General features: G+C 51.2%; 1 protein-coding gene across 1 annotated transcript in view; it reads left to right on the top strand.

Annotated features, from left to right (window-relative positions):
• Nucleotides 1-23,350, top strand: part of Fbln1 (fibulin 1) — a 73,134-nt gene extending 49,784 nt beyond the window's left edge. The window contains exons 16-17 of the mRNA XM_041672243.1: nt 1,769-1,900; nt 22,718-23,350. Of these exons, the coding sequence (XP_041528177.1) occupies nt 1,769-1,900; nt 22,718-22,857 (272 nt within the window). The 3' untranslated portion in view covers nt 22,858-23,350. The remainder of the gene's footprint in view (nt 1-1,768; nt 1,901-22,717) is intronic.
• Nucleotides 23,351-23,565: the final 215 nt, after the last annotated feature.

Below are 23,565 nucleotides of genomic sequence, written 5' to 3'. Positions count from 1 at the left end.
TGGAGGTGAGTGGGGTAGTGTGGGCATTGAAGACCAGGACACTCCGATGGGTTTGGAAGGATGAGCAGGAGGGTAGACCCGAAGCTGAGGCTTTACACCCCAAGGCTCAGAGAACCTCTGAGAGGTCCTAATTGGTGAGGTTGGTGTGTCAAAACTTCCTGGAGAACGGGGCAGATGGATAGAGTAGCCGGACTGGAAACAATGACCCCAGGAGTAATGACAACTGTGTCCTTCCTGGTTCTCCACGGTCATGGCAGCCGCCCTCACGTTCCTGAGTCAGACCTGGGCTGCACGCTCCTAGGTGGACCACTCTTCCTGTCACACACTGGGGTGTGTGTGTAGCTGTGGGCTTCTCTGGTCCCCAGTCACCTTCTTCTTTCTTATGCATGGAGTTTTCCTCCCTGACTCACCATTGACTAAATCTGTTAGCGGCCCTCCAGTGAGCTTGTGTGCCAGACTCTGAGAACATAACTTAAGAAAGGCCTTCCCTCTCCAGGAAAATGTGTGACCGAGTCATCTAGAGTGACCCCTGGGCCAGCACTGATAGAGTCACACAGGATCACTAGGCAGCAGTAGTGCAGGAGACGTGGGAGACCCAACAAGGCCAGCGATGTCCTGGGGGGAAATTCACAGCCCCTACTTCCTTTCCATTGGCTCATTCTTCCAGAGAAGTCGTCACAGCTGATGTCTGCCTTGTGGAAAGTGGGGTTTCCACAAACCTATACACGGGGCTAGAGAGATGGCTCAGTGGTTAAAAGCACTGGCTGGTCTTCCCAAAGACCTGGGTTCATTCTCAGCACCCACGTGGCCATTTACAATAGTCTTCCAGTTCCAGGGGATCTGACACCATCACACCAATGCACATAAAATAAATTTAAATAATTATTTTTTTTAAAAAAAAAATCTCCACACATCTTTCTTTCCCAAGTCTCCAGCAGCCATTTTTTTTTAAACCGGACTCGCTGGACATAGCGGACAATGAGGACTACTGAGAACTCATGAACAATGGCAATGGGTTTTTTGATCCTACTGCACGTACTGGCTTTGTGGGAGCCTAGGCAGTTTGGATGCTCACCTTACTAGACCTGGATGGAGGTGGGTGGTCCATGGACTTCCCACAGAGCAGGGAACCCTGATTGCTCTTTGGGCTGACAAGGAAGGGGGACTTGATTGGGGGAGGGAAATGGGAGGCGGTGGCGGGGAAGAAACAGAAATCTTTAATAAATAAACAAATTAATTAATTAATATTAAAAAAAACAAAAAAAACATTTTTATGGTGCTCTTCTACCCTGTACTGACGTAGGAGTCGGTTACCCACAAGAGTGCAACCAAAACCAAAATGTCGTGGGTTCAGGGAATGGGGAGCGCTAACAGGACCCTCGGCAGACATCAGGGAAACCTCCCCAAGATTACCCTGAGCCAGGCTGGCATCTGAGCGGTGGCTCCAAGGCTAAGGCAGCTTGGGTTGCTTCACGGTGAGGGGCTCTGGAACATGGCTCAGACACCACTGCCCAGATGAGCCCACACTGCTGACTGGCGCCATGACCTTAGGGCAGATAAAAACAAAATGTCTTTTTTTTTTCTGTCTCAAGGCATCAGTTTCCCCACTGATAGAACACAGCTAGGCTACGGTGTGATGGTCAGCACTCTCTAGCCTCCCACTCAGAGGGTCGGTGATTTCAGTAACGTCACCTATCACGTTAGGGGTGGGAGGGAAGGGATGGACCAGCACTACCACCATCCCATGCCACCCTCTCACTTGCTGCAGAGATCATCTTTCTGAGGGCCGTCACACCGCTGTACCCTGCCAACCAGGCCGACATCATCTTTGATATCACAGAAGGGAACCTGCGGGACTCCTTTGATATTATCAAACGCCACGAGGACAGCATGACTGTGGGTGAGTGCCCCTCCGCAGAGCCCAAAACACTGGCTGAGGCCATGCAGTCTGGACAGGGACGCCCTTTCTGCACCCTCTCTACTCCCATCAGCACCCCCTTCCCAAGTCCAATTCTGCCTGGCCTTCAGGTTCTAGCCAGCACCCACCTACTCTAGTCTTCTGGGAATCCACCCTGGCCATGCCACTGACTCTACTGTAAACCTTGTCGGCCTCAGTCTCCTCACTTACAAAATGGGTAGATTAAGTAGATCCTGCATCTCAGAATTGAATTTCAAAGGTTTTTTTTTTTAATTTTTTGAGTATGCCAGGGCCAGTCAGCATGCCCTGGTCATTGGGAGCTGGTCTGTCTGTCTGTCTGCTATTCCCATGGTGCTGTGAGAAGACATGCAAACTGGGCTTCAGAGGACCCCGCCCCCTCAATCTAGTCTAGCATGGGACTACCTTGACTTAGCATGCAGTTTCAAGCCACTTGCCATCCCCTCCCCCTGTGTCATCGGGTAGGAACCCTGGCCGCCACTGCCCAGCCTTTCGTTGTGGAGCCTGCTGTTCTTGCTCCCAGCATGGCCAGTGTCTCTGAAGGACCCATCTGTGTTGGTGGCACCTGGGTTTGGTGACGAGGAAGTGACACTGGGACAGTTGCCGGCGAACTCCCGGAGGGGAGATGTGAAGGAAACCAGGAGGCCACACTCGCTCTGTAGAGGAGGCTGTGGTTCCTGTTGCTATCTGTGCGCCTTAACTACAACCTGCTCACCTGGAAAGCCCTTTAGACTCACTCCGCCCTGTGACCTTTGTCACGGTAGCTCATCTGATTTTAAGTAGTTTTTATTCGTAGAGAGTGAAAACAGTCACATCTACCATTTCTGAATTAGATTTACACTCTGAATATTTTAAAGTAAAATACTGCACGGCAGTCCCTGCTCTCCCCCGGGCCTCAGTTTCCCTTGTCTTCTAGACTCACACTGCAGAGCCTGTGAGGTCTGGGTCAGAGCAGAGCCTTTGCTGACTTGGCCCCCAGGTGGCGCTGTTGGATCTCGGAACCTCCATCCCTGCTATCCCCCAACCCTGACAGTTGCTAAGCTGGCAGCTAGAGAAAGGGAATCGTTACTCTCCTGTTGCCAAAGAGCCATTTATAGCAACTTTACAAGCTCTTAAATGGGTTTGCATGTTGTAAACACGACTGAGTCATTTGGGGGCTCACCACCCCCGGCTGCCTCCTCCGCTGTTTGGCAGCAAGGATAATTAGTTAATTACAATTAATGGTTCAGCAGCCCTCACTGAGATTCCGAGGAGAGGGCACACAGCCCGGCTACCAGCCATCATAAGCCTCACCTTAGCTATGGATGAGGGAGGTGCAGTAGGGGGTGGTGTCAGAGCTTGGTCCTGTGGGTGACAGGGAGCACCCTGGCACTGGCCTTGCAGAAGCCCCCTAGTGCCTGCCCTGTGGGTGACACAGTCCAGGCTGCTGTGACCACAACCCCAGGACCTGCCAGGCTATTTGCTCTCTTTTACTTTCTGAACGCTTGAGTTATTGGCTCTGACTGGCCCTTATTCATAGAGGTAGATGCTGCCCCTAGCCTCGTGTGCGCACACACACACGTACACACACGCACACATACACCACACACACCACACACACCATACACACCACACACACCACACACACACACAACACCGCACACACACACACCACACACACACATACCACAACACACACCCAGCGCACACACACAGCACACACACCACAAACACACACATACATATCACACACCACAGCACACACACACAGCACACACACCACAACACACACACACACATACATACACACACCACACCTTCCTGCCTTTCCCCCAGAGATGAGCACTGCCCCATCTATAGACTGAGACGGTGTGCCTGCACCAAGCTGGCCCTCGTCATTTTCATATCTTCTATTCTCAGCTAAATCTGTCCTGGAGTGGTCAAAGCTGGGAAGCTGGGCAGAAGTGCGTCTGACGCCACCAGTGCCCATGGTGGGCTACAGTGGCACCCCAGACAGAACAACCCTGGCTGGGTCTACTTTTTGGCTTCCCATCTGCTAGGTCAGAAAACTGATTGTGTTAGAACGAGGAGGTCTCATTTTTTCCAACCACTTCCACAAAAGGAGAAATAAGGGCCACTGGGGGGGGGGGGTGAGGGTGCCAGTCTTTACTTAGTGCCCCTGGGACACTGCTGGCCATGAAATAGCCCCAGGTGTATGATGGGTGACCACAGGTAACCTTCAGACTGTGGGCGGCCTGGGAGTGGAATGCATCAGAGGCCACAGAGAATGAGCATTCCCTTCACTGTGCTTGGTCATGGGTGCACTGATCTTTGGAATTCTAGACTTGGGCGGCATGGGGGTGGACCCCCAGCCCTAGGAAATTCCTGGGGCTCATCTCCCTGCTTACCAAGTGTCTCCGCCTTTTCCACTTCTCAGCAAGTTTGCAGGGTGTTCCTTCTGCTACACACATCGCCTCTGAGATGGAGAAGGACACCAACCTAGGGCAGGTCACACTGAGTGGGGACCAAGACTGTGTTTGTGCTTGTGCTCTGGTCTCAGACTCCTTCCCTGGACTTGGTTCTCAGTCCGGACATTTTCTCTGATCTTGCTTGTAGCCTTATTTTTCTCCCCTTTTCTGCCCAGAAACATCTCTGGGTACCTGGGGATGTCCCCCCAGAAGCAACCCTGTACGTGGCTCCAGATCTGACCGCTGGAGGATGGAATTTTCTCTTGAGTCTTGGCCCGGCATGTAGCAACCCTGGGAAGGGCTTTAGCCCTCATGGCTTCTTGCCACCGCTGCACACTCTCGCCCCCGCATTCTTGTTCAGTCCTTGCAAACATGACTACTGGGAATAAGACAGGAAGATCTCCCTTGGGCAATGGAGGGAACGGAGTCAGATGACCTCGTCAGACTGTGCAGCAGCCAAACCCGGGGCCAGGTGTGTCTTCTGATTTATGTGGGACAGTGCAGGACTCACGTCAGGCCCTGCCTTAAACAGTAACCCTAAGGCTTGGCCAGCAACAAGAGCATGGTTCCAGGCTATGCAGGCCTGCTGTCCGCTGCTCCCTTCCAGACCCAGGAAGATCCTGTGTCCCTGACAAGAGGCATGGGCCTGTATATGACCATGCAAGGGCACCTGCCTGCTCACTGGGCTTGCTGAATTCCTACCTGTTTAAACCACAGCCTGTGTGGGCACTTCCTATGGAAGGCTTCCTTGGAGAGGCAAGGCCCAAACAGTCTTCTTACATATGCAGGAGCCTCACAGTCAGTGAGCCTGCAACACACCAGAAGCTAACATTCAGTCCCTGGAATGTAGGGAAATTATCCCTACTCAGGGACGGGGGCAAGTGCCGGAGAGGGTCACCTGGCAATGGAGACCAGGGCTCACATGAGCCTAGGCTTCCCCAGAGCTGGAGTGCATAGGTGCACAGTGCTGGCCTAGAGAAAGTTCTCCAAGTTTAGAAGTCCCAGAAAAATAACCAGCAGATGAACCCTTGAGCCCCTGTGACTGTGGTATTCAGGCCCTTGAAAGTGACAAGACAGTGAAGTGCCTGAGTGAGCGGAGGGAAAAAAAAACCTAAAAGGGCCAGGCTTCCTCTAATGTAGTCTTTGGGTCTTAGGGGATCAGAGAGATGCTGCCCAGGGCAGAGCTGATGCCTCTCCAAAGCCCCTTTGCATTCCTCTCTCTCCAGCTGTCAGTGAGACATGAAGAATGCTTCTGCAGCCTGTGGAGAAATGCTCTGTTTAATGCCTGGGGCATGCTCAGGCCACCACGGAGCCTTCCTCTCCTGCTTCGGGTTCACACTTCACTCTGCAGAGCCCAGGCTGCAGGCAGGGTGCTTCGAGAAACTGAGCAATGACTAATGGGGAACCCTAGCCACAAGTGTGAGCTACACTCACTGCCAGCCTGAGCCCCCAGGCCTCTGGGATTTAGTGGGTACCTGAGCCCCAGGCCTCCCCTCCACCCTGCCCCTCTGTTTTGCTAGAAGTGGGAAAAAAACAATCTCTCTAGAATGAGGGTTGGCTTGGCCAAAATTTTTACTAAGACTTCACCAAAGACAAGAGGAGATGAGAACACTCAGCTGATATGATTTGGGGGGGGGGGGGCTAATTGTTCTTGGCGTCCTGACCCTGTACCCCATCATCCTCTGCAGTATCCTTAGAAACTATGAAAATCTCCTTATAGTTGTCTGCATGACAGCTGTGCTGGTACAGACAGAGGTACCACAACTGGCTGGTGTAGCTGGGAGGTGTTTGAGGACCCTGTCAGACCCACAGTTGTCCCATCCTACTCTCAAGAGGCCACCACGAAGCCCATTTCTTGCTAGTATGTACCCAGTGGTGTCTATCCCACTGGTATCTGCCAGCAGCAGCTAGGTCTCGGTCCCATTAAATAGTCATGGGATTCTGGAGCCAAGCTGATGTTGAGGAATAAGACCTTCTCAGATCCTTGTGACCAAGAGATGAGGTTCACCTGGAGTGAGACAAGGTTCTGGAGCACCCATTCCAATTCTCTACCTGCCTGGTAGGCAGGTGTCTCTGCTCTGGCAGGTGCTATACCAGGGCTCGTGTGGACAGTCAGCATCACGTCCTTCTGCCACCATCTGCCCATGAACCGGCAGGCCAGACCTTCCAGGGTGGGGAACTCAGGTGGACACTGAGGTCACTTGTGATCCAGAGAGGTTATTTGAAAGCTGAGCAGAACCCTCCCAGCTGGAAACAGCTCTGCGGAAAAACTGCTGTGACCTCGATACTTCATGCTCATTTCTGGGCAAGTCCCAAGGTCTCTGTCTCTGTCTCTCTCTCTGTCTCTCTCTCTGTCTCTCTCTCTCTCTCTCTCTCTCTCTCTCTCTCTCTGTGTGTGTGTGTGTGTGTGTGTGTGTGTGTGTGTGTGTGTAGAGGACCGAGAGCAGCTGTGGATGTTTATGGGGGATAATGGGCTGAGTGTGTGGATGCACGTGATTTTGTGATGTTTGAATTATGATTGGTTCCCTGCACTGGCTTGCAGAAGGCATGCTATATCGAAGTGTAACATCAGAGCCAGGCCTCTTGCCCCTAGTAGTAGCCACCTTAGGAGCAGGAACAGGGTTAGGGAACTCTGCCAAGTTTTTTCTGGAGTTACCTGGTGCTGATGCTGCTGTCAGCCAGCTTGTGCCTTGAGCCTCTTCATGAGTTGCAGATGCAGCCTTGAGGACAACGGCCACTCAGTCTGGCATAGCTATTAACAGAGAAAGAATGAGAAGAGCCCGTCTGCGACTTACGGCCAGCTGACAGTCAGGCCTGTAGGCCTGTTTTCTGTTGCCCTCAAACTCCTCAGTCCCTAGATGGCTTTGGGGTCACAGTTTCTCGGTACCCCTAGAAGAAGGGTAGCCTCCTCAGCTCCAGGCGCAGGAGTGGCTGGGTAAGCCCCACGCAGTTGGGAAAGCTGGAATGCAAGAAGGAGTGGAAGACGGGCTGGCTCGCCTTGGGCACTGTTGCTGTGTTAGGTTAGGAAAGAGATATTCTGATTACAGAGTCCCTTCAGGGTGACCCAGAAAGGGACTTGTGAGAGAGGCCTTCGCATGCCAGGTACACCGAGGCCTGCAAAAATCCAGTGATGGTTCAGGTGCTGCGAGTTCAGGATCTCTAGTGTGGGATCTGAGCATGGCTGCAAATGCTGGACCCACCCGGGCTGAAAACAGAGCCAGGTTCCTGATCAGGTGGGACACAGGAAGCAGCTCAGCTAAGCCCAGGAAAGGGCAGCGCAGGTGATTCCTTCCAGACCCCAGAGGGGAGATAGCATGTCATGGGAGCAGCAGCGGGGCAGGGCCACCGACACACCTTTCACTGACTTACAGAGTAGGTTAGAGAGTTATCTGGGCCAGAGCTGAGGTCCATGGCTGCAGATGGTAGGAAGTGTAGAACAAGCAGACGTGAACACCACGGCGTCACTGTGTGACTCAAGGGTCATGAACAAGCAGATGTGAACACAACGGAGTCACTGTGTGACTCAAGGGTCATGAACAAGCAGACGTGAACACCACGGCGTCACTGTGTGACTCAAGGGTCATTGCTGAGACCTCTTTGCACAGTGCATGTAGCCTGCCTTCTGGGAGATGTCTCTAGGAGGAGAACCACCCACATGGCCCACACTGAGGCTCAGGAGGAGCACAGAACTGGAACCTGTGTCCAAGGATCTGAGCCCTGCTGGTGAGAGATGGTCCAGCCACTGTTCAGAACAGACGCTGATGTTTAACACAAAAAGTATTCCGTGTTCCCGACATCACCTGAGCATGCACGCATCACCCACCTCATGTAACACTCTCACACCCCATCTTTTTATTTATTGCTATTATTGTTTTGAACTAGAAGCTCGCTTTGACGCCCAGGCTGGCCTGGAACTTGTGACAGTCCTTCGGCCTTAGCCTCCCAAGCGCTAAGATTATAGACGGCCGCTGTTCCCTGATCCTATTCCCCCTCTTAAAGGTCACAAATATTTTTCATTTTGAACCAGGATTTAAAGTCTCATCTGTGAGACTTCTGCGGATTGAGCACAGGGTTCATCAACTAACCATTACTATTTGAAAAATACCAAGGGCTAGGAGGCTCCTTTTTAGGGTCACTTGCAATCAATTCCAAGAGGCCCTGATAAGAAGCTAATCTGAGCCGGGCGGTGGTGACGCACACCCTTAATCCCAGTACTTGGGAGGCAGAGGCAGGCAGATCTCTGTGAGTTCGAGACCAGCCTGGTGTACAAGAGCTAGTTCCAGGACAGGCTCCAAAGCTACAGAGAAACCCGACTCTGGGCTTGATTTGGTGATCTCTGCTTCTAGTTTTGTAGCTTCGTGCTGATCACACAACCTCTCTGGACCTCTCGTCTCCGTTCTCTTCAAGTAGTTCCTGCCCATTGGGACCATAAGGATCAAGGTGGTGTGCATATTTAAACACAAGGTTAGAGCAGTCTGCCTGCATGGGCCGTTAAGACAAATAAGCCCCTTGGGAGAAGCAGTTTGGACCTCTCTGCTGAGATCTCAGAGCACCCTTAGGTGGCAATACGCAAGGGTTTCATGGGGCAGGGCAAGACTGTTCGCTCCAGTTCACTTCGCTGCCTGGGAACTGTTTAACAGGCATGTCCGATAGCCTGGGCCAGTGAGTCTGGTCCGGCTTAAAGAAAAGTGGAGGACATGCCACCCATGTCCTGCCGGTCTTGGATTCTCTCACTCGTGCCGAAAGGGCAGGTGTGACCCTACCCTGTGCCAGGCCCTGCACTGATCCCTGGGAAGCAGCTACATATGCGAGTCGCTCGCCTGCCTTCAGAATGCTGCCTGGCAGCTTCCCTAGCATGCTTCCATCGCGTTGCCATAGCTGAAAGTACCTGTTCTTCAGGAGTTGGCTGCGTATCTCAAGAGGGTGAGAGTAGTATGTGACAAGACAGCCATGGGCAGTCAAACGGGTTGCGCGCTTACAAAACCCTAGGGATGTCATTTCTAGCTTAATCTATAGACGATACACACCTGTACAGCTGCACACAGTGGCCCCAGAATAGGGACTTGTGAATGAAGACACTGACCTAGTTCACCCTTCTTGCCTTAGCCAGAAGATCCGAGTCAAGACTTAAAGTCTTGCTTGCCTTGGCTCTTTAGCGTCCAGTTGTCATCCCTGGTCCAGCTAGCAGGATCTGAACTGCCTCTTTAAACCATTCCCTCCTAAGGGGTTAAATATGAGAGACTGACCCTGCCCTGAAATCCAATTTGGCAGGTTTGGCCTGGGATCAGTGGGCACTGCAAACGACATTCAGAAGCTCCAACTAAAACAACAGCACAGCCATCCCTGCCCAGTGACGAGTGATTGACCCTGTCCTGGCTTTCACGGCAAATCCCAAGGATTAGGCGCCTTCTCTTCTCCGGGAGGCACAGCCCTGTCACCCGGGGCCACACCCTGGCCAGCAGCCAACTTGCTTTTCGGGTGAGAGGCCCAGCCTTCTCCTCAGTCTGGGATGGGCCAGGGCTTGACTCTGCCACGAGGCTGGCAGGAGGTGCAGGTAGGGCGGGGGGTGGGGGGGAGTGTATCTCGCAAAGGGGACCAGACAGAAGGGTAAGGAAAGGACAGACACTTTCTGTGCTCCCTGTGTTGAGGCCCCATGGAGCAAAGATGAGATGTTCCTGACGGCCTAAGGACTCTCAGAGCACCATAGGAGATGGCCCACCCCCACCATCACAAACGCAGAAGCTCAAGGTCTCCACTATCACAGATGCAGAAGCTCGAAGGTCTCCCCCATGACACACACACACCCCAACCCACAGGCATGAGGGAATTGGGGGATCTCAATGGGGCCATGACCTCTGCTGGGGGCCTACTGAAATGATGCTAAAAGGCCATAAGCAACAGCCCAAGTCCCTGACCTAGTCCAGGGAGCTCCAGGTGACCCCTGGAATCCTGCTGCAGCCTGAACGTTCACCCAGTTGTGACAGTGTTGCCTTCCCTGTCAGGACAGCTCTGGGACTCAACCTTAGGCCCATAGCCTAACCTAGCTGGTGGCCAGCAGACCTTGCAGCCACCACCCCAAAAGAGGAGCAGATGTGATGGGATGTCCCCCCCAAGCTAAGCACCACATATGCCGTTACCGAGTCACAAGAGCCAGGCAGTTGAAACTGTGTGGGTGGAACTGTCCAGGTTTCTAAGAGAGACTGACCAGCATGATACCTTCCTCACTCCTGGGCAATGGTGATCACTAAGATTAGACCTGCAGACTGGCCTGGATAATGTCTGGAGAGTTCATCCTTTGTGTTCACTTGGTCCCTGTGGACGTGTGCCTAAGGACCCGGGGACTGTGAACTGCAGGCCTGTCCTTCTGAAAAGATGAAAGGCTCAGGTCTTGAGCAAGTATCTGAGAGCATAGAAAGGACCAGAGGTGGCAGAAGAGCTATATATGATCCTCTTACGCATCCCAGGGGGACACCCCATGATGCCCACAGGTGAGTGAAACAGGTGGGACACAGATGGGCTTTGTGAGCACAGTTTAGAGACAGAACTCTTGTATAGTCTCCAGTCAATGTCAGATGTGAGCCCTGGGAACCCTGAGGTGTGAGATACTGCTCTGCTCACCTGACCCGTCCTGCACTCAGGGCTGCTGTTGACCAGACCTCCTGCCCTGCAGCTGCTTCCCAGACAGCAAGTCCCCATTGCCTTGTCATACCCTGGCCTGGCTGCACTGCAGAGCGCAGGAAGCATCCTTTCTTTTTTTTTTTTTTGCTTTTTCGAGACAGGGTTTCTCTGTGGCTTTGGTGCCTACCCTGGAACTAGCTCTGTAGACCAGGCTGGTCTCGAACTCACAGAGATCCGCCTGCCTCTGCCTCCCGAGTGCTGGGATTAAAGGCGTGCGCCACCATCGCCCAGCGGAAGCATCCTTTCGAGGAGTATACTTGCCTGCTGTGGTCAAAGAGTTCTCAGCCTCCCCTCCTCCCCTCCTCGCGGTAGAACCAGAGACCCACTGGGTGGCTCCCTCCCTGCCAACAGCGGCATCAACTTTGTCTCTCCCTGCTGCCTGGCTGGAGAGATATCTGCAGCCCAGCTCTGCTCCCTCCTGCTCCTCTCCTCACAGCAGAACAGGCGGGACAGTCTGTCTGCCTTTATCACTGCGGAGTTAAGTTAAGCAGCACCTAGCGGGAAGCCAGGCTCCAGGCTGCCGGGATGCACCCAGATCTGCCCCCCCCTCCCCGCACCTCCAGCCTGTTGTGCTCACGCCAGCCATGCCCACACCCCAAAACATCCTCTCTCCTCTCTTGGACTTCAAGCACAGCATTCACCTCCTTTTCGTCTTAATAAACTATTTGTCTTTATGACACACCTCAGGCCGTTCTCTGGGACACATTTGGAAACAACGCAGACGGAGGGACAGATGTGCCCCCTGCGTTGTGCACTTTTTATCCCAGTGGCAAGCAACGAGCAGTGTGATATACACAGTTCGGTGGTGACCAGCACTCCGGTGGCATGGGGGCAGGGAGGATATACCGCTCCAAATCTGGATACTGGGGACACTGGCAACGGCCAGAGGAAATGAGCTTCGGGCAAGCTGTAGGAGGAGGACTGAGGGAAGGGCCTGCACAAAGCCCCGAGGGAGGTGCGCTCGCTGTGCTGAGCGGCAGCTAGAGCAGAGGAGGAGTGGAGATGGGATCTTAAAGCCACAGGGAGGTCTTGCCATGGATTTCCACTAAGCAATGCAGGAAGCTGACTGGTAGAGAGGTTTCTCTAGGTGCCTCCTGGGGTGGCTGCCACCATCCTCCAGGTCAAGGTGATGGTGGATCTAACCATGGGGGTCCAGTAGGAAGCATAGGGTGTGGACAGATAGGGATATGACTGGAAAGGCAGGTCATATTTGCTGACGGGCCAGAAGGGGACTTGGGTTTGATGCCGGGTATTTGGCTCTGAACAGCTGTAAGATACGTAGCCAGAGTGGTGGCATGGTGACAGGGGAGTGTATGGTTATAAACCTTTCATTCAGTCCTTGAGTTTAAGGGGCTTGTCAGACACCCCCCAGATAGAAGGAGAGGGGAAGAAGGAAGTGGAGTTGGAAAAACAAAAAAACAGATGTGGCTGGGATCATGGGATGGATCATTCTAGGAGCTATACTAGTTAGGGCCTCAAGAGTGGATGAGCTTTCCAGGCAGTGGTGGCGCATGCCTTTAATTCCAGCATACAGAAGAAAAAGGCAGGTGGATCTCTATGTGTCTGGGGCCAGCCTGGTCTACATTGCTAGTTCCAGGATAGGCAGGGCTCCACAGAGAAACCCTGTCTCAAAAACAAAACAAAAAAATTACAAACAACAACAAAAGAGTGGGTGAGCTCATGCATGGGAAGAGGAATAACAAAGAAAGGCCCGGACTGGATACAAGCCAAGGTAGCCAGAGGTCTCAGAGATGAGGAATGGCTGGCAACAGTGGCAGGGGAAGAGCCTGGAACCCAGGCAAGGCTGCTAGGCTGTACCGCTGAGAACCAGGCTAGGTGAGGACCAAGGATTCACAATCATTGGCAATACTGAGGCCTTACTGACCTGCATAAGTCAGTTTCCATGGAGTCAGGACAGACACACTGGAGGGACCACTAGTTCCTGGATCCATGGTCCTGGAAGTGCTTTTTGGAAAGTTGGGCCACAGCCAGAAAGTGACAGCAGGGATGGGAGGGTCCGGGAACAAGTTGTAGCAGGTGAGGGTTTGTGTGACTTTCTCCTCGCTGACAAGGGGGTGATTGGTGCAGCGCACCTTTTGCCTCCGCTCTGTTTTTGAACACACACACACACACACACACCTACCTCCTAGGAGGTACCAGGCCCTCACACCCATCAGGTGTCCAGAACCCTGGAGGACCTTATCAGACTTACCTTCTAGAAGGTGAGGATGAAGGGGATGCAAGCCCAGGTGGAAACGATGGGCCCTCGTCCACGGTCCTGTGTGGAGGATAAATCTCTGGTAATAAGAGAACTTTGTGATGAGTGACCCAGGCGAAGGCGCTCAGTGTCAGCTGAGCACGGCTCCAAGTCCCTCACTCTGGGAGGCTGGGCAGGGTTTGGGAATAGGATTTTCTTGTCGTTCTAACAAAACACCTGAGAGAAACAAGAGAGGGTTCCTTTCAGTCCAAAGTTCTCAAGGGCATGGGTCATCATGGCAGAGAAGGCATGGTGGATTAGCTGAAATCATGGCTGCGAGGAAGCAGGGGTGGGCAGGGAATGCCAGTACTCAGCGACCTTTCTCCCTTTATACTGTCTGGGTCCCTCTCCCATGGATGGCCCCACCCCATCCCAGTCAGTCCTCTGGGGAACCTAGAGATGTGCTCCTCAAGTCCCTAGGTGATTCTAAATTAGTGACATCGAGTGTGAAGACTGATCATCACGGAGAGGAAGGAGGGAAGTTTAGGAGGGGTAGGTTAGGGTTCAGATTGTGCACTTGGGGCTGTCTGTGCGTGGTTGAGTATGGGTCTGAGGCTAAAGGGCATTGCAGATAGGTCAGTGGGAGAGACTAGGGTCAAGGCAGGGACACAGGAAAAGAGGAGACAATGCCTTGCCCATCTTATCGCAATTACACTTTTTTATATAAATATAAAGTAGGAGCTTCAGACGGCACATCTTTCTAGAAAGTGGCCAAAACCTTCCTTCCCTTTCTTTTGTTGAAGCCACATGGTGTGGGGGAAGGCGCAGCGGCCTAGGTTCTGGCTGGAGTCTCGGTTTGCCTCTTCCTGGCTGTGTGATCTTCAGTGACTCACTCTGCCATGCTGAGCTTTAGTTCCTCCCCTGCCCCCCGACAGACCACAGAAAATGATGGTACTGGTCCCAGCCACAGTCAGCAGCGCTTGGTGTGTGAACTGTCCTGGGGAGGGGGGCAGTGCTGCAGAAAATGCTTGTTCCCTGTCCCAGACATGGGTCGGGGAGGTGTAGACCCAAGCTGGACCCCTTCACATCTCTCCTCATTTTCCCCGGGGCAGCTGCACCCTGAGCTGTCCTCCTCCACTTGGCTGCCTGCAGGTGTCTGCTTGATGCATCTGCTTTTGCTCACTGGAGACTCGGGGCAGGGTACATTTATAATAATCCCAAAATACGGCTGATGAGTTTTGCTGAAACATGCTGAGTGACAGTTGGTATTTTAAATATGCAGCCTAGACACCTGTCCTCCTTCCTTTCCGGCCATTATGGGGTTTCTCGGGCAGGCAGGAAAGGCAGGGTGTGAGGAGTTCAGACGCAGCCTTAATTCCTGGTGTGATGGCTCTAGAATTCTAGAAACTTCTGCCGAGTTTGCTGAATGATTTTTTTTTAATTTATTTTATGTGTTTGAGTGTTTTGCCTACTTATATATATGTGCAATGTGTTCATACCTGGTATTTGCAAGGGTCAAAAGAGGGTGTTAGGTACTGGAGGTTTTGATGGTTTGAGCCACCATATGGGTTCTAGGAACCAAATCCCGTAAGAGCAGCAAGTGTCCTTAACTACTGAGCCATCTCTCCAACCCTTTGCTAGAGTGTTTTTTGAGTCAGGTCAAGGTGGTACACACAGGAAGCGTCCATGTGTTGTGTCACACAGTGAGGTGACAAACAGCTGAGCTTTGAGATCAGTCCTACCATGGACTGGCATCCATGGCCCTGCTAGCTGGAATTTGGGACATCTTACTCTCAAATCTTCATCCTTGGCTCCTCCCTCCTCATGAATACATGATCATCCTCACAGCTCAGTGGTGGGAACCAAATTCAGCATGGCCTCATGGGATCTTTCCGCCCCCGCCCTGTGGCCTCTTTTCCAACCCATCTGCACCCTAGTTGTGTAGTTTCAAGTCAAGGATTCTTTAATCCCCCAAATCCAAAATGCTTCAAAGCCTGAAACTTGGTGAGTGTCTAAAGCTATAGGAAGAATACCCCACACCGCGAGACTTGGTTTCACCTGCAGCATTCTGAAGGGTATTGCCTGGTTGAGTGTGTGTAGAAGGTGAATATGAACCAGATGAACTTTATGTTCAGGTGTGGACATGTGTATTGCAAACATCCCAAAGTTCCCATTGCTTCTGGTCCCGGTGTACCAGGAGGGAGTGCTCAACCTAAGCCCACAGCTCTCCTTCCTTCCTTTTCCTCCATGCTTTGGCTCAGGCTGCCTGTCCCAGTCTGTGGTCCTGATGCTGGGAGGTTTGCTGAGACCTGGTGACTGCTTCTTTTCAGGTGTCTGACACGCGTATGGGGTGGGTGAGGGGTGAGGGGTGGCCACTGAGGCCAGACAGCGAGCCCAGCCCTTTGATGTTGCCCTCTCCCTCCCAGGTGGTCCCCAACTGAAATGTCAGTGCTTTAGACTGTTGGTCAGTGTTTCCCAATACTTCCGCTTGTGCGTAAGGATTTCCAACTTTGTAAGTTATACTTAGTGCTTGACTATGTGGCTCCTGCGTTCCACAGCTGTTGACTGAGCAAATCAGGCACAGAGAAGCCCCAGGATGCAGGACTAGCTGAGACCAGCTGCCTTTGGCCTGGGCTCTGCACTGCAGTAGGAGACTGATCATTGAGGAGGAAAACGTACCCTATCCCTAGTATGGCTTCAGGTCGGGATAGTTTCTTAAGCTCTGCGTGGGGATGGTGATGACATGTAACTGTCACCTGTCCCTTTCCCCAGTCAAGCCACTGTCTGTTCCATCGCTATAGCCTTGCACATGGTGTCTGAACTCATCTTGTTCGCTGAGATTCTCCGACAGCCCTGTCCACTCCATTACACTCTGTCAGTTCGAGTCACAGCACTTCTCAGGTCAGAAGCTGAACTTAGACCACGTGAGGCCTTTGCATGAGGTCACGCAACAGACTAGCACATAGCCAGCCCGGGAAGCAGAGGGTTTGACTCCAGATATTGGGACAAAATGTCGGAAAGCCAGAGAGCCCAGATGAGCTTATGTCATTTCAAACAGTTGATAGGCAACTGGATAGATTACATGGAAGGAGCTCAGATCGGCTCTGGGACTACCAGCCCCAAGAGACAGACTTCCCCTACTGGACCTATGTACTTTGTGTTCAGGAGCAAGGATCCCAGAACGTCAGCTTCAGGTTACATAGCAGAGTCGAGACATGAAGGTGAGCTGCCCCAGGGGGCTACATTTTTTTCAATGGGAAAAGACAGACTTAATTATATCTCTAAGAGGTGCAGACACACTGAGGAGGAATACCAGCAGCGCCTGGGACCTGGAGCAGAAATGCCTAAGATGAGGATTTGGATGGTTAAAGCTGTTGAACTCAGTGCCACACACCCCTTTCCCCGTGTGTGTGTGTGTGTGTGTGTGTGTGTGTGTGTGTGCATGCGCGTGCGTGTGTACATGTTCGTGTGTGTGAGGGTACACATGTGAATACAGATGCATGCATGCATGATGTACAAGCGTGTGCATGACAGTACACATGTGGAGATCAGAGGACAGTCTTTCATGTTGGTCTTTAGGCACCTTGTGTCTTTTGTTTGAGAGAGAAAAACTTTGGCCTGGTTCTCTGTGCAGTAAGCTAGACTGGCTGGCCATCGAGCTCCAGGGATCCACCTGTCTGCCCCCCTCCCCATCTTGCCTTTACTAGGTTACAGATGTATGTTGCCACGCCTGGCTGTTTACATGGGTGCTGGGGATCCTAAACCAGGTCCTCCTGATTGCAAGACAAGCACTTTATGAAGTGAACCACCTACCCAGCACCTCTTTGATTTTTTTCCAGAACCTTTGAAAAGGAGGTGAATACCCCACCAAATGGGATGGACGTGTCAGGCTAGATGGAAGTGGGCCACTTGCTGCTACTCTGGTCAGTCAGATAAATACGCCCTTTGCCAAAGCCTTCCATAGCTCCCAGATGCTTGCAGGCAAATATTTGTGTTTAGGTTTTTCATTTAAAACATTTTTGTACAATATATTTTGATCATCTATTGTCCTGTTCCCCAACTCCTCCCAGATTCTCTCCCCACAACTCCCTACCTACCCAGCTTCTTGTTCTTTCAAAAAAGAAGTCAAACTATAACAACAACAACAAAAATCACAACAAACATCGAGTCTGTTTTGTGTTGTCCAACTACTCCTGAGCGTGAGGCCTGCCCTGGAATGTAGTTGATTTTCTGTTGGAGAAAACTGATTTTCCCTTTCCCAGCAGGTATCCATTGCAAATAGGTTCTTGAGTAGGGTTGGGACTTCACAGCCACTCCCCCTCTCAGTGCTGGGAGTTTTTCTGGTTTGCCTCTGTACAGGTTTTGTGTGCACTGTCACAGTCTCTGTGAATTCGTGTGTGCGTCGGGCTGTTGTGTCTGCAGGACGCCGTTTCCTTGGAGTCATCCACCGCCTCTGACTCACAATCTTTGTGCCTCCTCTTTTGCATAGATCCCTGAGTCTTGAGGGGAGGGAGTTGATAAAGACATTCCATTTAGAGCTAGCGGCTCCAAGGTCTCTCACTGTGCATTACAGGGAAGTATTTCACTGGGAGAGCCTGGCTCCTTCTTAGAGTGCTAATACTATGGATACAAATGCTGTGGGCAAATACAGACTAGAATCATGAGAAACAAGAAGCACAGAAGAAGGTAGTGATAGTGAACCTCATGGGATGGTGATAGGAAAGGAACTGAACTCAATAAAACTGTGGGACAGAAAGGAACTGAACCCAGCAGAATAAGAGGAAGAAACTCTAGGCTCCCTCCAGAATTTACAAGTCAGTTTCTGACTCCCAGGATGGGCCTCATGACTCTCAGTTTGTGGCATATCCCACAATAACCCATGGGCCCCACAAAAGGAGGGACTATTTTCTCTCGAAAAGTATTTACAGGAATTTTAGGCAGAGCATACAGAATGAAATGCTAGCTGGGTGGTGGTACACACCTTAATCCCAGCACAATCCCTTGGGAGGCAGAGGCAGGGGGGATCTCTAAGTTTAAGGCCAGCCTGGTCTAGAGAGTTCCAGGAGTTACACAGAGAAACCCTGTCTCCAAAACAAACAAACAAATGAAGTTCTACCCATGAGGTCATACAGTGATGCACTCTTAGACAGTGTAGCCTCGAGAACTGATTTCCTTTCCTCCCACTCTCCTTCATCTCCCTCAGTGATTATGGATGAACTCCTGCCAGGTACCTGCCCAAGCCCTGGGGATGGTAGAGTAGGCATGAGCACTGTGCAATCACTGCCCTGAATGGGAGGCTAGCTGGAACGTCCCCTGAACTGGGAAGGTGGAGCATGACAGTTGAGAACATGTGTCCTTCCCGCTCTCTGGGCCCCTACTTACTTGTCACAACCCAATTTAAATATCAGCACCTCTGTAGAAACTTCCTCAAGTCTCCCTGCATAGATTGACTGCTATTGGGTAGATGGGTAGATGGAAGGACTGGAAGAGCGAATGAGATAGATGGGTTAGATCAATGGATGAGTGGGTCAGTGGGATAGATAAATGATGGGTGGATGGATGATGGATGGGTAGGTGGATGATGGATAGATGAGTGGATGGATAGAAGGATGGATGGATGGATAGGAGTCTGGTGGATGCGTAGATGGATGGGCGGATGGATGGATGATGGGTGGATGGATGATGGATAGATAGGTGGATGGTGGATAGATGCGTAGATGGATGGGTGGATGAATGGATAGATGCACAGATGAATGTGTGGATAAATGAATGGATGATGGGTGGATGGATGATGGATGGATGGGTAGATGGATGAGTGGATGGATAGATGCATAGATGAATGTGTGGATAAATGGATAGATGATGGGTGGATGGATGATGGATGGTTAGATGGATGAGTGGATGGATGGATGCATAGATGTATGGATGGATAGATGGATGGGTGGATGGGTGGATAGATGGATGGATGGATGGATAGATGGATGGGTGGATGATGGGTGAATGGATGATGGATGGATGGGTAGGTCACTGGATGGATCACCTGACTACTGGATAATTAGAGTATAGATGGATGATGGGTGAGTGAGAAAATGGCAGGTGATAGGAAGCTATGAATAAAAAATTGGCACAAGAACCAGCCGTTTATTTGGCATGTGTTGAGTGCCAGGCACTGGCGACCAACTGGGTTATTTATGTCATCTCTCATGAAGCACTCTGTGGCCTGGTTTCAGTCAAGGTGAGAGCAAGAGGGCAAAGGTCATACCTGAACTGGTGAGATGGAGGAAACGTGTTCTCTGAAAACAGTGGTGCAGGAATGTGTGGCTGGGCCCTCTGAGGGGTCTAGTGGGAAAGATAGCTCTTGTCTGAGTGAGACTGTGGCTAGCTGGAGGTGCCACAGACTTCAGGTCAAAGGTGCAGAAAACAGAAGATTCTGGACGAGCAGGAAGGGACACATTCCTTGTGCCTGCACCCACACAAGCTCTTTCTTAACCCAGGCAGCATCTCTGGCTGCCCTTAGTCATCTTTCTTGTTACATGCAAAGATCCTGAGCCACTGCAGGCTCTGAAAGTGACTCATGTCAATGATGAGACCTGGCACCGGGAAGGCCTCTAATCTGCCTTTCCCTGAGGCAGAATGTGCTTTGGTGAGTGTGTGTGTGTGTGTGTGTGTGTGGTGCTGGTGACTAACCTTCACACTTGCTGGGAAGTACTCTAAAACCGAGCTACATTTTCTGCAAATTTTATTCTGAGGCAGGATCTTCCTAAGTTCCCAAGCTGGCCTTGAACTCACACTGAAGCTCAAGGAGGCCTTGAACATTGGAGTCTCCTGCTTTCTCTTCCCAAGTAACTGAGATTGTAGGCCCGTGTCCCCAGTTCGGTTGGTTTCTGACTTTGAAGATTGCTGGTTTTATCTCTGTTCACAGAAAAGGAAACTGAGGCTCAGAGCAGTTAAGCAGCTCCTCTCATCCAGGTTGGCCACACTCAATCCCTGTGCCCCCGTATGTGAGTCCTCTCTTACCTTCTCTGGCCCAGACCCACCCTCCACAACCACCGTTGCATTCTCTACATTCTTTTTAAAAATCGTATTTTATTTAGTGCATGTGTGTGCCCACACACATGTGGATGCCCAGAAGACAGCTTTCAGGAGTCCGTTCACCCCTTTTACCAGGGGTTCCAGGTATCAAACTCAGGTCATCAAGCTTGCATGGCAAGCACTCTACCCACCTTGCCATCCGACCCACCCTCTCCACATTCTTATGTTGTCTGATGTCAGGCACCAGTCACGTGCCCAGACGTGACTATGTGTCTGAATTGTGGACTCCGTGAAGAGTCACATGAGTATCCAGGAACGCTCACTCAAATAAGATAGATTGACATGCATGTAACATGTAGATTAACGACATGGTCAACGTGTAAATATTATTGCCAACATGTAACTATACCATGATCCTTATCATTAAAGATTTTATTTAAGTTGGGCATGGTGGTAAATGCCTATAATCCCCAAAAATGGGGTCCAGAGGATCAAGAGTTTTGGGTTATCCTCTACTGCATAGTTTGTTTGAGGCCATCCTGGGGTAAACTCCACTCCCACAAAAAGATAAGATTTTATGGTGTTCATGTTATATGGTAAAATCTCATATATATTTATAGGCAATAAACAATGTATCTGCATCTAAATTATATTTTAACAAGATATATAAATTACATAAAATATCAGTAAGATATGTAAGATATATACTTTTTAATTAAAAAAAACTGTGTATATGAATAAGTCTGCATGTAGGTATGTGTACAGAAGTTCAGAAGAAGCTTTGGTTCCTCTGAAGCTGGAGTTGTAGGCTGTCATGAGCCACCCAGAGTGGGTGCTGGGAATTGAACTTGGGTCCTCTGTAAGATCAGTACGCACTCTTAACCATTGAGCCATCTCTTTAGTCCCTATAAAAATGTATTTAAATACTGCTTAATAGTGACAAAGCAGGGTCTGATCTGAGCTTGTGGATATTTATGTCCTGTAATGGGTCACCGGCTCACAGGCCTATCAGGTTACTCTTTGAGCAAGGCTCATCTGCTTGTCACACTATTCTTTGAGCAGCAGCTTCTTAGCTCCTTACTCTCCGATGGCTAAAGTCACAGTGGCTGGGAGACATCCCGTTGGCCTGGGACCTAGGGAAAGGAACAGTATCATGCATGGATTCATGTTGCGAATATTGTAGTCTCTCCACTGTGATCCCATCCAGCTGGCAGGCAGACCCAGCCCAGGGAGTGGGGACAGGAGTGCTCTGGCAATTGGTGCCCACTGGCAGGCAAAGGATAACGGTCAGCTTTTGAAAGGAGCCATATTTGTGTATAGGCCTTCAGAGGAGGAAGAGTGCAATGCTATGGCCATGGTGGGGATGAGAACAGGGTGCTGACTGCCTGGAGGTCTGTGCTGCCCCCTTGCCAAGCTAAAGCCAGGTTTGCTTAGGGAGAAGTCTATAATTCCACCGAGGCCACTGCAGCAGAAGCCCTGAATGCCAAAGGGAGGGTGCTGTGTCAAGTGTCTCCTTCTGGGCATAAACTTGAGGGTCCCAATCAGGAACTAGCCATAGTGACAGAAGTCATCATGACCCTCAGTTCTCCCCAGGCCTCTGCTGCCCACCGGACATGGATGGCTTGAGGCAGGTTGCCTCTTGCCCAGTGCTCAAGCCCACAGCAGTCTCATTTACAGAGACCGGCCTGAAATTAGCTGGTGGCCATTTCTCCATCCATGATTGTGATGCTACACACTTTATGTTCACTTTGGAACTTTTAAATTGTGTGTGTGTGTGTGTGTGTGTGTGTGTGTGTGTGTGTGTGTAAATCAATCTGGAGGGAGAACCAGTGTTGGCAGATGATATGCTGCGGTATCTGGACTATGTGCGGCATGAAGTCCAAGGACCTGTCGTGTAGGAACTTGGAATTGCTCTTCCGGGAGTAGCGGATGGAGGACCCTCCCCACTTTAACCTTCAGGTGTCCAGGGGTGAATTACTACTTTTCTTTTCTTCCCAGTGGTCCCTCTTAAGATCTCACAGTAAGGAGAGAAGGGTATGTTGGGCCTCGACTCCATGCCAAGCCTTTTCTAGGGCCTTTGAAACCCTGTCAGACAAATGGCGGTAGAGCAGGAAAGCCAGGCTCCACTAGGACAAGCGAGCAGGTCCTGCTCCAGACCTGCTGATCCTCAAAGCCCAGACTCACTGCTTCCTTCCTGTTCCAAGCTGTGTGTGACAGAAAGGAGGTAGTGAGTTCACTGTCACCTGTCCCTGTGATGGGAAATAACCCGGAGTAACCAGATGGAAGGGGATGGTTACCCTGGCGATTTAAGCATCTGCCTTGGCTACCCCTCTAGTCTGGAAATTCCTTAGGGAACCCCCTTCCCAGATACTCATGTTGCTCTGTGCCTGCTGACATCCAACACCATGCCTTCTGCTCTCTCTCTAGGTGTCGTGCGCCAAGTGCGGCCCATCGTGGGCCCATTTTATGCCGTCCTGAGGCTGGAGATGAACTACGTGGTAGGGGGCGTGGTCTCCCACCGGAATGTCGTCAATGTGCACATCTTTGTCTCTGAGTACTGGTTCTGAAGGACTGGTTTGCAGCACAGCCAGGGGTGCACCCCTCCCCCTGGCCAGGTCCTCGCTGCCAGGGACTCCCAGGTGCCTGTCTATACCCCTCGGGCACCCTTTAATGTTTCATGTGGGTTTGTAGGACCGCATGCATTGAGCTGAGCCGCATCAGTAAGTCCAACTGATGTACTGTGGTGTTTAAGCATCAAGTCCAGTTGCTCGGCTGTGTGGTTGAATCCTTGCTTTTTAAATGCAAAGGCTGAATCTTGTTCCCTTTCCCTGCCTGTGGGCTAGGCCTTGCGAAGGACCAAGGAGAATCTGAAAGCATCAGTCCATCTGAAAGTTAAAAGGTGGCCAGTACTCTCCGAGACTGCATGAGGATTGACATTTTGGTACTTTTTTTAAAAAAAAGAAAAAGAAAAGAAATCAGGCTCAGTGTGTTTCAAGTTGATGTCTGTTGTAGAGTGTCTCATAAAATAAATATACAATAAATTCTCCCCAGGAGCAGTTGACAGCATGCCTCGGGGCACTTAGGAGTTTTGTTCAGAGAAGGAGGATTCTTTGGTAAAGATGTGAGCTGCAAGGTTTGTGTGTGGCCTGGTGTGTCCTTCGGGGTGGCTGGTGTGTCCCCGCATGTTTGTGGGGGTGGCTGGTGTGGCTTGGTGCATCCATGGGGGTGCTGGTGTGTTCCAGTGTGTCTGTGGGATGGTTGGTATGGCCCCATAT

Source organism: Microtus oregoni, unplaced genomic scaffold, assembly GCF_018167655.1.
Source record: "Microtus oregoni isolate MIOR12 unplaced genomic scaffold, Mior012 000022F_ref0000154, whole genome shotgun sequence".
Lineage (NCBI taxonomy): Eukaryota > Metazoa > Chordata > Mammalia > Rodentia > Cricetidae > Microtus > Microtus oregoni.
The sequence above is the reverse complement of the archived record's forward strand: the minus strand, read 5'-3'. Positions and strand labels throughout refer to the sequence as shown.